Source organism: Rhyacophila brunnea, unplaced genomic scaffold, assembly GCF_057557595.1.
Source record: "Rhyacophila brunnea isolate RB1 unplaced genomic scaffold, BYU_Rbru_1.0 scaffold_3, whole genome shotgun sequence".
NCBI lineage: Eukaryota > Metazoa > Arthropoda > Insecta > Trichoptera > Rhyacophilidae > Rhyacophila > Rhyacophila brunnea.
The window spans coordinates 6,154,990-6,171,730 of record NW_028232965.1 but is presented as its reverse complement, the minus strand read 5'-3'; the positions used below and the strand labels follow the sequence as shown (position 1 = coordinate 6,171,730).

Below are 16,741 nucleotides of genomic sequence, written 5' to 3'. Positions count from 1 at the left end.
GACATAGCTTATAATAAGTATCTTTAGAATTATTTTCAAATGTGTTAATCTTGCCGATTTTTTGAATAATAAAATGCCTAATTCTTGTCAAATTTGGGATCACAGAGATTATCAATATAATTTTTTATCGTGAATATTTTACAAAAATTATCTCGTAATAAATTATACTAATGGTTTTATAAATGCGTTTAAAAATTAATAAATGTAAAAAATTTTAACACCACTGCACAGTTATGTACTGAAATATGACTATATTCTAAAACATTAGAGCGAGAGGTTTAAAAGAATACTATTTTATGTAACAAAAATACTTAATGCAGTCATCAAATGTTTAAAATAACTATAAAGGATAATAAGGCTTCAAAATTATATAAATAGATTATCTACAACGTTTAAGGAGTGTCCAGGATCATGGTTTGAAAATACAATAAAAACTCAATTTTGACCTTCGACGAGCATGTCCCCCCTTAAAAGATCTTTCATTGTGACCGTGTGGCATGTATCAGCACATTTAATTAAAGCTCTCTGAAATTATAAATTTGTCAAACAGCATGCGGCACCCCTGACCATGGTAATAATGCACAGTTTGAATACCACTGCCTGAAGAGATGAACTTTTCATCACTGGCAATTTACAAGGTGCTGATGAGGAGTCAGATGAGGAATTCAAAAATTAAGCTTTCCGAACACTGGAAACTTTATTACAATGGTGTGAGGAGACTATTGCTGGTTTCAATTAATCTGGATAATCGGTTATATTGTACTACATTGTAACAGTATAAAATACACTCGTTATACAGAATTTTGCAATTGAATTGGAATTAAAAAATAATTCTAAAAATTCGATATACAGAATTAATATTACACTCATGGACTATTTCTAATACGAAAATTAGGCAGTTTGTAAGATAATGAAAAATCAGACATACATTTAGATAATATATGGGGATAATATTAATAATTTTCAGGAATGAAAATTTCTATTAAGGCGAATTCTTCACTGAGCCTTTTTTAAAGAGGCACCTAGCGGAAAAATACGAAGCTTGCAATTTGAGACATTTTTTTGATAATTTACAATTTCAACTGTATTAATGAATAAATATGTATCTGAAAACATTAAAAATAAAAATATTTTTTATTTTAAGTCAAAGACAAACTTACAATTGTAAAAAATGTAATAAAATGTGAATTTGTTCTATCGGTCCGCACCCTATTATTACATATATTTTATGGTCATATTTATTATTAAAATTTAGTTTATTAAGTTTTCTAAGCATCACCTAAGCGATTTTTGACAAATTCATAGTTTTAATATTTTTTATATGTATTTTAAAAAACATCGATTTTTATAAAAAATATAAATGTGTATAACTTGAAATCCTTTTTATTTATATTAATATAAATATTTTATTTATATTTATAAGAATAATTGATTTGATATAAATAAAAAGGATTTCAAGTTATACACATTTATATTTTTTATAAAAATCGATGTTTTTTAAAATAGATATAAAAAATATTAAAACTATGAATTAGTCAAAAATCGCTTAGGTGATGCTTAGAAAACTTAATAAACTAAATTTTAATAATAAATATGACCATAAAATATATGCAATAATAGGGTGCGGTCCGATAGAACAAATTCACATTTTATTACATTTTTTACAATTGTAAGTTTGTCTTTGACTTAAAATAAAAAATATTTTTATTTTTAATGTTTTCAGATACATATTTATTCATTAATACAGTTGAAATTGTAAATTATCAAAAAAATGTCTCAAATTGCAAGCTTCGTATTTTTCCGCTAGGTGCCTCTTTAAAAAAGGCTCAGTGAAGACTTCGCCTTAAACGAGAATTAGATGATATTGTGATACATATTCTACATAGGTAGGCAAACAGTATTTAGTAATTTATACAGATGAATTAAAAATTTGGCAGTCAATCAAAATATAGTGAGTGACCTTTCTTGTGATGTGATATTGAATTTAGTTCTAAAAATAATGATCTATTGTGGCAACAAAAGTTATTAATAAAAATGATATCCTTCCTCATTGTTTTTTCTCATGAAAGCGTAATGTTTTGAATGTACATTCTGATAATAAAAACCAATAGAAAATAGCTGTACATAAAAGTTACCTATGTAAATGAATATTTTAATTATGTTTTATGGAGTCACAGTAATGTATTTTTTTCAAATGTTTAATTTAAATCATAATAAAAAGGTGATGAATTTTGCGATAAATAAAACACAATTTTATAAATAGTCAGTTCAGTTTTATTTAAAGATAATTTTCATGTTTGTAAAGTAACATAAATACTATTTAGCAATAAACTTTAAAACTGAAGTAAAAAGAATAGTATTTACAAAGCATTCCAGGACTAAAAACTAGTTTTTAATACTGAAACTGTGAAAAATGAATTTAGTAATCTGTCTAAAATAGTTGTATGAATTCGTGACATTTACTTAACGTAATATGTAATAGCACTAAATATACGACTTGCACCATTGCTATGCTTGCAAAATAAAATTATTAACGTGGTTTCAGCTAAAGCATACGATTTTATTTTCAAAGTATCTTAAATATTATAGTATACTTATAAACATTGATTAAAAAAAATGTGTATTATGTATTATAACAACCATTCAATAAAGTTTCTCCACCAATAGGAAACACCAACCTGGCCGCGGCTGGATAAATCATCATTAACAGAATGAAATTTAAAAAAAAAAAACTATGTTATCATAATATAATGTATGTCACGTATACAAAATAAAAATAAATCAACAAAGGTTTATCGTTGCAAAGTACGAAAAATATTCCATTTGTAATTTGCAAATTCAGTAAATGGCAAGATATTCACAATTTGTGTTAGTAATATAAAATAATTTTAATATTTTGTGTAACTGAAAATTTCTGTCTAACCGTTCTAAGCCATTTTATTTTGAATTCATTTAAATTTCGTATCAATATTTTACTTCTAAAACATTCATGTTATCTCACTCATCAATATAATAATATTATATCATAGCGTTGGCATTTGCATGTCAAAATACGTAAAATTATAGTTCTGTGGCTAAATGTAGGTACCTCCTTAAGAGCTATTGAATATAAAATTTGATGTTATTTAAAACAAAAAGTAGTCTTGAAGTGAAATAAGACATGTTTAAGATGGATCCTTATTCATAGTGATAGTAAAATTAAATTTGTCAAATAGCGTATAATCATTAAGTTATAATATGTTGACGGGCAGGTTTGAGCTTTGACTTGATAGATGAAAACTTGGGATGCAGAAAATATAGTAAAGCCTTCACATACAACATTATGTATATGTAGTAATCATAAAAGAAAACTTATAGGTACATATGTTGAATTACCGAATGTAGACTCTGATAAATGTTGGTCAATTAATATTTTAATTTTATTACAGTGTAGAAAATTTATAAATCTATATAAAAATTAGTTTAAAAATATAAAATAAAAATTAACATCCACTTTTTTGAATATAATTGAAACTTTTCTGCATCCCAAAAACGTCATGCTTCACTCATTCCGCAACAGCTTGCTCACTCTTAATGAGATCTTCGGACAGCGTCAAGTCTTTCTTGAGGTCAGCGGCATCTGCGACTTTGTCTTTACCTTCTTCTGTTTCGTCTTCTTCCTCCTCTTCCTCTTCATCTTCGCCTTCTGCCTTCACATCGCCGTTACTTTTTTTTTCGACAGACGCTTCTCGTGAACTCGCAACTCCATTCGATTCAACTTTTTCAATAACTTCTTCGGTTACAGTTTCGCTTGTTTTTTCAGTATCGTTTTCAGACACCTTTTCTGTGGAATCTTCTGTGGATTTTTCGGTGGTCTCTTCAGTGACTTTTTCAGTAGAATTTTCAGTTATATTTTCACTAGCAGGTTGTTCTTCCTGCAAGACATTGTATTTTGATATAAAAAATTAAGTGAAAATCAACATACAATAAAATCTGATACAATAAGGTCTTCCCCCACACGAGAATACTCAAAAAAGACGAGACTGAAACTAAAATTCCAGCCAGTATCTAACTAATGTATTTCAATGGCGACTTGCTGACAGCAAGACTGGAATCTATAAGTTTCAAAACGTTCGCGACCGAAACCAAAGAGACGCGACATGCTAGTCTCCCAATCTCTCAGTTTCCAGTCGCCCATAAAACAGTGGTGCCAATATCAGTAGATTCTATGAAAAATCAAATTTTCTTACCAAAATTGGTAGCACTGAACTGAACTGAAAAAGCAATAACAAGTCAAGACATCAAAAGTTAAAGATGGGCGAACCGATTTTTAATTAAAAATTTGTGGCAGAAGTTGAAAAATACCCCTTACAGGCTGCCAGAATATTCCCGTAAAGATATTACGGAAAAGGCTTAGAATGAAGTAGGAAATACAATGGGTTTTTAACAGTGTGATGTTATGAGATTATTATTTTAAGTGGGTTTCGGTAGCACCATGTGCGAAGCATCAGTCAATGGCCAGTTTATGAGTTCCATCACCAACCAGTTCGTCGGATTTTAGTTTCTCCATGAGCAAAAGGCCTAAACACCGATAATTCAAATTTTTCACCAATTTTTACAATACTGAATTACAATCAATCAAAGAAAAACCTGTTGAAACCGGTCATAATTGTCAGATATTCGATGTATATTACATCTGTACTTAGAGCTAGTATATCATAGGTACAAAAAGAGCATTTTGACTTTTTGGTTTATGGAATATCAGATTTCTGTTATGAATGAAGACATGTTACTTTAGGTAGAAAATTTGTACTAAATTCATTTTCTGCAAAATTGTACATATGACTCGCTGAAAATATTTGAAAGGTAGATATTGACAAGAGTCTTTCAAGCTGTATGAGAGAACGATAGCACATAGCGAGGAAGGTACTACCACGAACTACACAGATTATACCATAATCATCCCGTCGTCTCACACATATCATGACAATGGGAAGATCAGTCAGGCCATCTCTTAAGAATGAAAAACAGTAAATCATCAAAGAGGCTCCTCTTCAATAGACCAGAAGGGAAAAGAAGGGTCAGAAGACCTAGGAATGTGGTAGAAAAACACACAGCCAGTGTTGCCTAGATGGCAGAAAAAATCCTAGATTGAAGGCATTGGGTTGTGACATGAATGATGAATGTTTTACAGTACACACTATGATGCCCAATGGGATATCTCTTGGCATCTGACTAGTTAGTCACGACATTGTATTTATTTTTCTAGCCCTTCTTTCAAATTTTACATAGGCATTAATTAGGAAGAAAGGTGAATATTAAATATAAATTCTCCTTAATCTTCTTTTGTTATAGTCAATTCTGCAGGGGTGCATATATAATATTCAATTAAAGGGAGAACTGCAGGGTATACATTTAATAGGCATAATATACAGAAATAATTTTCACAAACTCGGGATTAGCTACAATGAAAATTTAATTTAAAAAAAAAATTAGGAAATTCAACCATTAAATTATTAATATATTTAGAGCATTCTTTCCATTAATATGAATATGAGTTGAATGTAGATTTGCCTCAGGTAATACTAATTTTTGAGTTTGCAATTTACGGAGCAAATAAAAATGTGTGCGCCCATTTATTTCATGTTACAAAGTGACGACAAGTTTATCATTATCAACGCATAGATCTTGATACTTATCAATATGAAAAAAGTTTAATTATTTTAACTAGCATTATTTTTAAAATGTTGAGCGTACAATAATTTAACCAACCTTTGAATTTTCGGTCTCATTTGTCGTACCATTTTCTTCTTCTTTGGGTAATTCTACTTTTAAAAATACTTCCAATGTATCTAATTCATTAGCCAAGTCGAATTGATCATAATCCTGAAAAAAAAAACATTAAAAAAAGTGTGAACAAATTTTCAAAAACCAATTCTTTCTTTTCTTCTTTTGACCACGTCCGATTCCAGTAAGATCATATAGGCCTCCACAAAGGTTTGTATTAACAGATTTTTTTTTTTTTGTTAATTTCTATAATTATTGGTTTACTTAGGTTGACAGCTGTTACGGGCAGCAAACACATCTTTAGAATACGTTAGATAGTACGAATGTGTTAAATATCATAATTATTATATCTAATGCCCAGTCGCGGTGTCACTTGATATATAACTGATTTCGATGTTCCATGTAAGGCCATCAGAACCACACATTAGTATGAGACGGTTTGCGGGCAGTGCCTTTTATTTCACTATTGCGCAGCTAACTTCATGAATGACAAAACTGGAAAGAGATATCACCAGTAACAATAGTGAAATAAATTATGTCACATTTTTGATGTTTTTAAAACTGGTAATGCAGTCTCGTAGATCAAACCGAAGATGGTTTGTTTGGCATTTACAGTAATAGTCAAAAGCATTATAGAGCATTGAAAATTATCATACAGGCTAAAAACAAGAAATATCCATTTCGTTCAGGGTTGTCTATAGTCTACATTCATGTCAGACTTGACACTCTTGATACTGCATAGAAATCATAAACCAAGTCTCCCCTGTGAAATGCCGGACAAACAGATGAACGCTACAAGCAATGCCGGACACCCTTTAGCTCTTTAGACAGAAATGCCAGGAGTTATTAGAATGGTGGTACCCGGCGGGCCACGAATTTCTACAAAAAATAAAACCTTAGAAACATCATTATTTAGAAATATATTAAAAGTATATCTTGTATATCGGTTAAGAATGTCATCATGATTACTAAAGATGGCAGTATATTGTGCACAATATATTAATTTATTTAAAACAACCGATCGGGGCTAGTGTAGTGAGTGTAAAGTACAGCGTGTATACATGCTCATTTTCTATGGCCGGCATAGGATGCATGGATTTGTAGAGCACGTTTACGCGCTTGTGGCATACATGCTCCATACTGAGCACATTCAGCATACAGATAAAATTGAAAATGAATATTCAAACTCACTGTTATGTATAATATTATCATCCATTCATTATCAGCACACAAAGTATAAAATGTATATGGCATTAATAATATTATTCATCTCTGTGGTCTGAGACCACTGCACTAGATTAGCAGTTCACTGTTTCAATAAAAAAAATTGGAGCAAAATCATGGTTATTCATTACATCATAGAGTCACTCACGTTATGCACTCTTAACCAAGCGAAGCATTTTTATATTTCAATTTTGCAACTGCCCACATCCGATGAGAGATTGTTGCATATAAAATTATTATGACTATCTGCGCACTTTTCATGCATTCTATTTTGAAAACGCAACATTCTAGACTTGGAATTCCTAAAATGGAGGACGAGGGCAACACAGGTCACTCATTCATAAACAAACCAACTAAAACTCAATTCTAACAGTGAATGCTTATTTTTTTTTTGTCTAATCAATATTTGACATAATGCATGTATAAGAAAAAAATAATTATCTGGTAATAAATGACAAATAAAAAATAAATACCTAATCAATAACTTTACTACTGAAAGAAGTCATAAGGGATCCGGTTTTGACCTTAATTAAAACTATGCGGTAATAGATAAACAACATACTTCAGTCAATATACCAAATAATTTTATCAATAATAGCTGCCTGGTAATACTTCCTATGGAAACAAATGTTATGGTGTGGGACTGTCTAGCTATTCGGTGCATAATAGAGTAATAAAATAAAGTAATTTTAGTTCTAATAATATTATATAAATGAGGAATATTATTATGACTATCAAGTAATATATCACTCTATTAAAAACCCCTCGTTAATTATGACCCTGGCGAATGCAAATTCTCAACATTGCTGTTAAATATATTTGGTAAAATATTCGATTGTATTATAGAAATTGTATCATTTTGTGATCTAATTTGTGACAATATCCATGCTCTACAATGATATTTATTGTATATTTATCATGATATCATCATATATAATCAGATATTTATAATCTCGAGGTATATTCTTTACGATTCAAAAAATGCAAAAATAATTGGAGAAAGATAAACTTTACATTACAAAATCGAGGGTTTAGGATCAGAGTAACACATTTAAAAAATATTCAATTTACATAATAGAAAAATTTCAGTACACATTATGTTTACTGCCTTATTCTTGGGTTAATAATAACAGAATACACAATTTCTTCTTTTATTTTTTTACTATGTAAAGTAATATATTATTATTATGGTATTTAACCCTTTAAATATCGGAAGGTATTAGAATGGTGGTACCCGGCGGGCCACAAATTTCTATGAAAAAATAAAACCTTAGAAACATCATTATTTAGAAATATAATAAGAAAAAGTGTATCATAAAGACTTGTTAGGTCGTTTAATACTGCAACTGCACCTAGCACGTAGCAATTAACATATAATTTTATGTGGTAATTAACTGGTCAGCAGTGAACGAGTTAAGAATGTTACCATGATTACAAGAGATAAAAGTATATTGTGTACAAAATATTAATTTATTTAAAACAACCGACCGGGGCTAGTGTAGTGAGTGTAAAGTACAGCGTGTATACACACTCATTTTCTATGGCCGGCCTTGCATGCACGGATTTGTAGAGCATGTAAACACGCTTGTGGCATACAGCCAGTTAAGATTCGAATTCTAGGTCTAGTAAATTCACAATATGTTGTTTTTCAATGTGTGTCTGGGCCCAGAGCATGACCTAATAGATTGAGCTGGTGGCTAATCTAATATCCATTTCTCATAAAAAATCTGATGAGGAACCTTTTTATGAGGCGCCACGATCCACGAGACTGTTGAGCCAACGAAAAAACCATTAGATAAATACAAACATGATCGTAATGTAAATAGGTATGTCAAAAATATGAATATTAACCCAAAGTGTGGTGTTTTTTTTTTTGCTGATTATGATGAGATTCTGGGAAGAGGGGATCTTGATTTTTTATTTTGATTATTTGTTATTGACTATTTTTATTTATAGATAGATTCAATGTTGCCATAAATAATTGTACATTCTGACAAAATGAACGCTAAAATATTAATTAATTGAGTATTTATAATGTGATTGGTCATTACCCCACAGTAGTCTGTGTCATTGAAGAGTTGGGGTGGCAGAGGGTGTCTCGGGTTTGTATCGTTTACTGTGGCCCCAGAAGACGTCGATTTCGTTTGCATGTTATCTTTTTCAGATTCTTTTCCTGGTTCCGTTATATCAACCACCTCATATGGTATTTGTTTGGAGTCCAGTATCATGAGGACACGCTGCTGTCGTTTCTTCACCTAAATTATAAGAGAATTTATGTAAGCAAGATATAGACCTATTTTTTGAAAAATAGTTGAAAATTGCTCCTTGTTTATTGTGTTCACGCACTTGTTCGGCCACTGACTTCGCATTGTAAACAAAACCTATGATAAAAAGAAAACAGGGTAAATGACCAGACGGTGACATGTAAAACAATTACTGTGGAAACTGTGAAACATGAATCATAATGTAGTAATGGTTACCACTATTATGCTGACGTTTAGCCTTAAAGCAACCAAGCATAAACCCCGGCCAAAAGAAACGTCATGGAAATACACAGAATAATTCTTGGATTAACAATATATTACCTCCTTATTCCCAGATATACCACTGATATACACTTTTACAACCATTTTATTTTTTCTTTTGAATCAAAAAGCGACAATCTACAGAAAACAAGTAAAAAATAAACTTTTATTTCCGTCTCATACAAGGCTTGGCAGAAGATTCTCTGAAACAAAGTAAAATAATTGAATTGTCTAGAGTGAGTATGCGTCTCTTTCTAACTCACTGTGTGGCACGAAACAAATGAGAGATAATATATTTTGCATAATCTGCCATTTAGAAGAGAGAGGTTACACCTTTTTTTAAAGGATAGAAGATCATGTTCAATAATTGCACAAAACAAGTACCCTCTTTTTAATTTTTTGAAAATGTTCTAGGTACCGTAATTACTTTTTAAATTTACCATTATTTATTTATTAATCCCACAACATATCAATATTTACAATTTTTCAGTGGATACATCGTCAAACAAATAATATTGAGAAATGGTAAAGGTAAAGGTGAGTGCATCATTTTTTTTATTATAAGAGAATATGTCGGTCTAAAATTACAGCCGATTGTAGGAAAATTTCATGTTTCTCTCATAAATCACAACATTCAGTAGGTTCCTAGTTAGAAGTATCATTGATAAATAATTACAAGTAGGTAAGTTGGGAAAACTTTATAAAATATTTTGTGTCTGTACACATCGCAGTCGCACTGCTGACATTCTGACAGCTGTCAAAAAAGGCTATTTTCATTTTTCTAAGATACTCGTCAGTCTGTGCTCAATTTAATTTAATATGTGTGCTTTCACATCGATCTAATCGTAGTTAATGTTGTTGATAAATAAATGCATATTATTTGGAAATAATAAACGATGATAGATAAAAATGGATTCAAATTATAAAACCTATCTTGACATAAAGAATGAAGTAATTAATTCATGGATCAAAAGCAGCAATAAAGATGTTACTTTGATCCGATTGAAAAATAATTACAAAAATAAAATCAATTCTTTACGACTGATGGATCATTTGGACAGTCCATACGCTTTAATAAATATATTAGAGAAGCGGGGTTGTCTATCATGTGAAAACTTACAACCTCTTAAAGAGATAGCCAGGCACTTGGAGAATTCACTTTTGTTGTTGTCGAGAATTGATGATTGCGAAAAGACTTTGTTGAACCGAAATAATAACAAACAGCAGTATTATTACAGTAAGTTTTTGTTACACAAAATTATAACTGGTGTTTAGGTCAAAGTATTGTATTACCAAAGATGTTAAATAAAATGTTCGGTAATATTGCCGCAGATGCCCACATGAGCTTTTATAATATTCTTTTTAGACCAAACCCAACCTAATCTAACCTAATCTTATTGTGTGATAACAATGCATCAAAATGTATGAAAAAATCATGTTTTAAATTAACAATTATTGGATCAAAGAGCATCTGCGCCGACAGAAAAAGGTATTTAATATAATAATTATTGTCTACATGGAATAAACTGTTTTCGTAAAAAAAAATTTATAAAAGCTCATGCGGGCATCTGCGGCACAATAACAAAATTTTCTTCTATAGGTATAGATGGAGCCTAAATAAATCAAATTGATGAACAGGCAATATGAAAAGACAATCCATCATGATGAGTAGATACTTTGATATTACTTACTATTTGGTTGAAAAATCTTATACAATTGTTTATAACTGCATGTGAATAAGTAAACAGCCTAATACCAGGCTTCGAACCGGGGCCGGAGAAACCATTATTATTGTCAGAACTAAAACCGGAACCAAACTGAAAAAAATATATCAGTTTTTTCGGTTCGGTACATGTTCAAAAATGCGCGTTAACATAATCTTACTCCTCAATTTCATTTAAAATATATGTGTCAAATTCCATTCGCAAATAAATCATTCACGATCGTATGTCGCATCTCGACATAATTCTCATAATTTATAATATTATGTTATTTTAAAAATTTATGGCTACGATCATGTGGTGCAGCATAACCATTGGTTTCGGAGCGTGGCGCGGTGCTATCATACAAGTACCATAAAATGTTCTAAATTATGGTAGAAAATTAATTTTTAATACAAATAAAATCATTAAACCGGAACCGAACCGATATACAGTCGAACTTGGTTATTACGAGGAAGATGGGACCTACTGAATTTTCTCATTATTAGCATTACTCGTTATATCGTTATAAAAGATTTTTCGCGCCACATTCTATTTAAGCATAGAACATAAAAAATCTGAAAAACATCGTAAAAATCCCCGAAACAAGCATGGCATTCATAAACTACAAAAGAAGTTGTTAATTGTAATGAATGCTGGTAGGTACCTACTGACTTGACAAAGCTTGGATTTTTACTTGCAATTTCAACCATATGTGTGGATAATTTTTCAATGTTGTCGGTGAAAACACCAATTAGGTACTTAGATACTTAACTAGTGTCATAAACGTAATCCGATCCCGACGGTATCCTGCCCGGTCGGATTTTATTGCTTAGGGTCGAAAATGTTTTTAAACGATCGACACATTAACAGTTTTAAGAAAAATTTTGACGATATTTTTGCTCGGTATACCCGATAAGTAGCTCTTTATAAAAGTGAATAAATGTATGGAGAAAATCATAAACTACAATGTCAACGAATGTTTCCTCATTACTAGGGCCCGGATTTATATGCTAGTGCATGTTTTGTTAGGGTGTATGCACAGTTATGAGAGTTGCACAGAAATCCGTTTTGAAAGACGTAGAATCCAAAAATAAACTTTTATTGTGCATATAAATACATATTTGAGACGTTAGAGCATATTTCGTCGGTTCCTATTAAAAAAGTCGGATCTGAAATTTTGTCATTTTCGAATTATTACGTAAAAGTTATTTAAACACTTTAAACATTTATACCACAATCACAGTTTTTTTTGTTTGTTTGAAAAATTTCGAGATACTCAAGTTAAAAATGACGGATCTACCGAGAGTGTCCGAATAACAATGTCGGTTCTTACCAACCGACATTGTTGGCTGGGCGTGGGTGAGCAAGATGCGTCGGATCTGACAGTTGCTGCTATGTTCACCGGACAGACGGATGTTTTTATAAACGTTTCTATAACCCGTATTTTTATTCATTATGGCAAGCAATAGGTCACAAAAGATATTTGATGAAACATCTTTGATTGCTCGTACTGAAAAATAGCATTTTGCAGATCCGACTTTTTTAATAGGGACTGACGATTTAATACATTAGTGCATATTTCATAAATAAATGCATATTTTAAGGCTTTTGCATTTATAATTTTCATTTTTTTTAAATTATTTTATTGAAATATTACTAAGTTAGGTAGGTAGATAGTTTAGATGCAATTGCATGTTTTAATGGCATCCTCGAGCTGTTGATTTACCAGAAAACTGAAGTCAACTCGGGCACCTTTATTTAAATTTTGCGCAATCACAGGTCTGTGGACGTTGAGAGGTCGTTTTCCGCATATGAACAAAATACTGACAGATATGCGGAAAATTTTAATGCCAGAGCACAATATTGACAAAAATATTGTAACTTTTTTCGGACAAAAAAAACAGTAAATAATAGTATTTAGGAATAATTAAGTGTGTCGTTTTTGTTTTTTACAGTTGTCTATAGTTTACATTGCATTTCTTATTCAATTATTTGTACTTGTAAACAAACTATTTTGAAAATTGTAATTGATTAACTTTATATTAATTATTTGTGTTTTTCTGTTATTGTATTATATTGATTGAGATTATTAATTTGTTATTCGATTTTTTATCAGTAATATTGGGTGAAGTGGGTATTAAAATTTTTTTTCCATAAAAATAAAATTTTTAACTGCATATTTCTTTGGTTTTAGTGCATAATTTAATGACTTTCAGTGCATATGTGCATGCATATAAACATGTTTTTTGTTGCATATAAATCCGCTCCCTACTCATTACATCCGAGATCTCGCTATTTCCGTGATCGTAATAACCGAGTTCGATTGTATATTTTTTACTTGCACCGGAATGAAAATTCAGTTCAGTTCCACAGACACTTAGTGCCTAGTCTAGACACTAAGCATTTCCATTTCTGAAGCCTAATTGTGTATACTCGATGGTTTTTTCACTTTGTGTATCCTGTTATATATAATTTTCAAAATCATTTTAAGAATGTCATATATTTTTCAAGTTATATTGTGAACAATATAAACTTATAGTTTTTAATATTCGCCCATCTTAAAAAATAAATAAAACTCATCAATTTAGCCTTTCGCCACAATTGAAACTTGTTTATAGGAATGTTTAGATACCCATCATCGTGGCTAGTGTGATCCACCTAGAAGTAAGACTTACGGATGGAAAGAGTCAATAATTAATTACCTTTAGTCATTCACAATGTTTTCTTCCTCTAGCAGTGATCATCAAACCTCCTGCTTTTATAAAAGAAATTCCGGGAAATGGCAGACCACACCAAAATGACCTTCCCAAGAGGCAAATTGAGGTTTATAAAATGTTGTCTATGGAAATTGGAAAATCTTGGAAAAATATTGCGAGACAACTATCGATCAATGAAGGCAGTATAGACAACATTGAATGCACGTATGGAAATGACTTGAAGTTGAAAATTTCTAAAGTACTAAGTGTATTTGAACATAAGACAGACCCTAATATGTGGATGAACACTTTGTGTGAAGCTTTAGAAAAATCACGTAGAAAAGATCTACGCGATAAGGTTGAATTTATTATGAATAGTTCACTGAAATAGTATTAAGTAATCTATTTTACCTACTCTTAGGAAAATGATATTTTGTTTGTTTTTTTGGCTACAAGAATTTTTTTTTATTATAAAGATTTCATTATTAATCTGTCCAGTATTAATGTAAGCCTGTTCGCATAATGTGACAAGTGCCTTTGAACATTGATGTGTTCAGTACTTAGTAATATTTATTGCAATATTATGTACCATGCTCAGGGCTGAATTTACCCTGAATATTAAAACATGACTTTTTAAAACAGAGAATTTTAAAAAAAAATTTTACTTTTATAGAAAAATTACGCATAACACTATTAATTTAACACATTACCTACCACACGCCAATGTGACATCTTATAATAGTAGTTAAGTATTACAAACCACTAATAATGCTAGTGGCATCTTTAGACATGTGTAACTTTTCCATGTCAAATAAATTCTAGGTGAATGAAAAATATGTTCAGCATCCTGATGCCATTAATTTTGGAATTTCGTTTTATATGGCTTTACTCACATATTTTTCGCTCACATAGAAATTTTTATCCATCAAACTTGATGGGCATGAATGATGCATCACTGCAATGTGTTTATACCAACCTGCCAGATGTTTGAATTTTTTAGTACAATCAGAAATTGTTTCAACATTGGTGAAGTCAAGTGGGTCGTAAAATGGATTGTCTTCGATGACTGGGCATATTATGTTTCTTAATAATCTGTATTTGAAGTTTTGTTTTATTTTATTCATACATATTATCACAGAAATAACAATATACTATTGATTGTAGATACTGATACGTAGTGTAGAAACAGCGGATAAAAATCTTATTAAACATAATTAAACTGATTTAAATCACAAAATTCATGCAATGGACTTCACCCAATAATGAATGATGAATAAATGGCATAAGATAATGTATGTTAAATATTTTCTGAAAAATTTATTTAAATAATAATTATGTAGGTTAAAAAATAATATAATTTTTAATTTAGCAATTGATATAATATAAACAATGCGATATTGGCATATTTTGTGGGGTAGGTAATGTGGTGATATTAGAGGAAGTGAACATGATCAATGATGGCATTTTTAATTTGTGGCAGAGACTTTCCCCTCGGTAAATAATTTATTTTTCAGGCCCCTATAGTCCCTTTCATCCACCTGCCTATATGACATGACATGTATTAAAATAAAATAAATTTATGAAAGTCTTGACAACCACAAAACATAATGTAGATAATGTATAGCAATCAACTGAATATTTATGTTAAATCTATTTTTTTATGTGTGCTTACATATAATTTTTCTCCATGTAACATAACTGTTTACTCTTTCATCAGTAGAAAATAATGATTAAAAGAAGCTCTCAATAAACCACTTTAATTTTGTATTTTCATTATGTAATCGTAAATATGTTTTTATTGTACTTATACTGCTAATAAATTACTTTAAACAAAATTTGTTTATATTATACTAGTGGGGCTCCCCCCGACTCTCTGCCAGAGCCTCTACCCTCCCTGAAAATATTAACAACTCTCTAATTTATTATTTTACTATTATTATGTATGCACTGTGTCACAATACGCAAACTCCAATAATATGACTGACTAATTGACTAATCTGAAATCAAAACGAATATGGTCAAGTTTACGAAAGCTCGTTAGAGCGAGACAAGTGACCGGCCTGGGACAATATAATAATCATTCTATTGGCGTTACTACGGATCCATCAGATCAAAAAAATCGATAATCGCGTAAAAAATAAATCAAAATAAATAATACTTAAAAACAATCATTTTTTGTAAAACTAGTTGGCGATCAATGTGTTAATTGATTATTATTACCATTATCGTTCCTGGGCAGAGAGGAGGTTATATTAAAACTTTGTTTTTAATCTTAATTTTGTGTGAATGATTTTTGTGAAACACAGGCGCTCTGCCAACTATGTACACCACCGTAGGGAACAAAAACATGGGTGAAATATAATTATCAGTTGTATTTTATAATTACACAATAATGAAATAGAATTTCAGTATAGAAAATAAAACACATATCTATTTATGAAATTATGAATGTTTATTTAATGAAAATATGTTCATTTTACAAAATAATTCAGTGCTATTATTTACAACGCGAAATATAACATTTTGGTGTACATCGTACATCATCACAAATAAAGTGAAAGTCTTTTTCATTCTTTGCCAGAAATATCTTCCTGATAGGTAGGTACTAAAAATATCATTTGACTATTTTGTAGGTGTCGGTAGAATAAATAAATCAAATATTATAAACGAAAACAGTTTCACATTCACTCTACATAAATTTATTACAGAAATTTCACCTTTCTCTCTGTGGATTCTAAGATACCATCGACTTCTAAATTTTAGTACAGACCCTACATAAATCTGCCTGCAAACAAATAAACAACATATGGATCAAAACTCTTTAAAA

General features: G+C 30.5%; 2 protein-coding genes across 3 annotated transcripts; one reads left to right on the top strand and one right to left on the bottom strand.

Moving 5' to 3' along the window:
• Positions 1-3,426: 3,426 nt before the first annotated feature.
• Positions 3,427-9,771, bottom strand: Sh3beta (SH3 domain binding glutamate rich protein Sh3beta). Its single transcript, XM_085952512.1, has 4 exons — positions 9,576-9,771; positions 9,042-9,245; positions 5,752-5,865; positions 3,427-3,914 (listed from the first exon to the last, which is right to left on the bottom strand). Exons 1-4 carry the CDS (start codon positions 9,618-9,620, stop codon positions 3,546-3,548), a joined length of 732 nt encoding a protein of 243 aa, XP_085808638.1. The 5' UTR covers positions 9,621-9,771; the 3' UTR covers positions 3,427-3,545.
• Positions 9,772-10,250: 479 nt separating this feature from the next.
• Positions 10,251-15,721, top strand: Fadd (fas-associated death domain protein). Of its 2 annotated transcripts, none has more exons than XM_085952252.1 (2): positions 10,251-10,752; positions 13,956-15,721. In XM_085952252.1, the coding sequence occupies exons 1-2, from the start codon at positions 10,425-10,427 to the stop codon at positions 14,303-14,305; spliced, it is 678 nt and encodes a 225-aa protein (XP_085808378.1). In that variant the 5' UTR covers positions 10,251-10,424; the 3' UTR covers positions 14,306-15,721. The 2 variants fall into 2 exon arrangements, with proteins under 2 accessions (XP_085808378.1, XP_085808377.1); XM_085952251.1 differs by having other exon boundaries at positions 13,953-15,721.
• Positions 15,722-16,741: the final 1,020 nt, after the last annotated feature.

Bases quoted from the DNA above. Each gene is read 5' to 3' on its own strand.
- Fadd (XM_085952251.1), top strand. From the start codon at position 10,425: ATGGATTCAAATTATAAAACCTATCTTGACATAAAGAATGAAGTAATT. The intron at 10,753-13,952 runs GTAAGTTTTTGT...TTCTTCCTCTAG, and splicing joins CAAACAGCAGTATTATTACA to CAGTGATCATCAAACCTCCT.
- Sh3beta (XM_085952512.1), bottom strand. From the start codon at position 9,620: ATGGTTGTAAAAGTGTATATCAGTGGTATATCTGGGAATAAGGAG. The intron at 9,246-9,575 runs GTAATATATTGT...CTTATAATTTAG, and splicing joins GTATATCTGGGAATAAGGAG to GTGAAGAAACGACAGCAGCG. The intron at 3,915-5,751 runs GTTGGTTAAATT...AATGTCTTGCAG, and splicing joins ATGAGACCGAAAATTCAAAG to GAAGAACAACCTGCTAGTGA.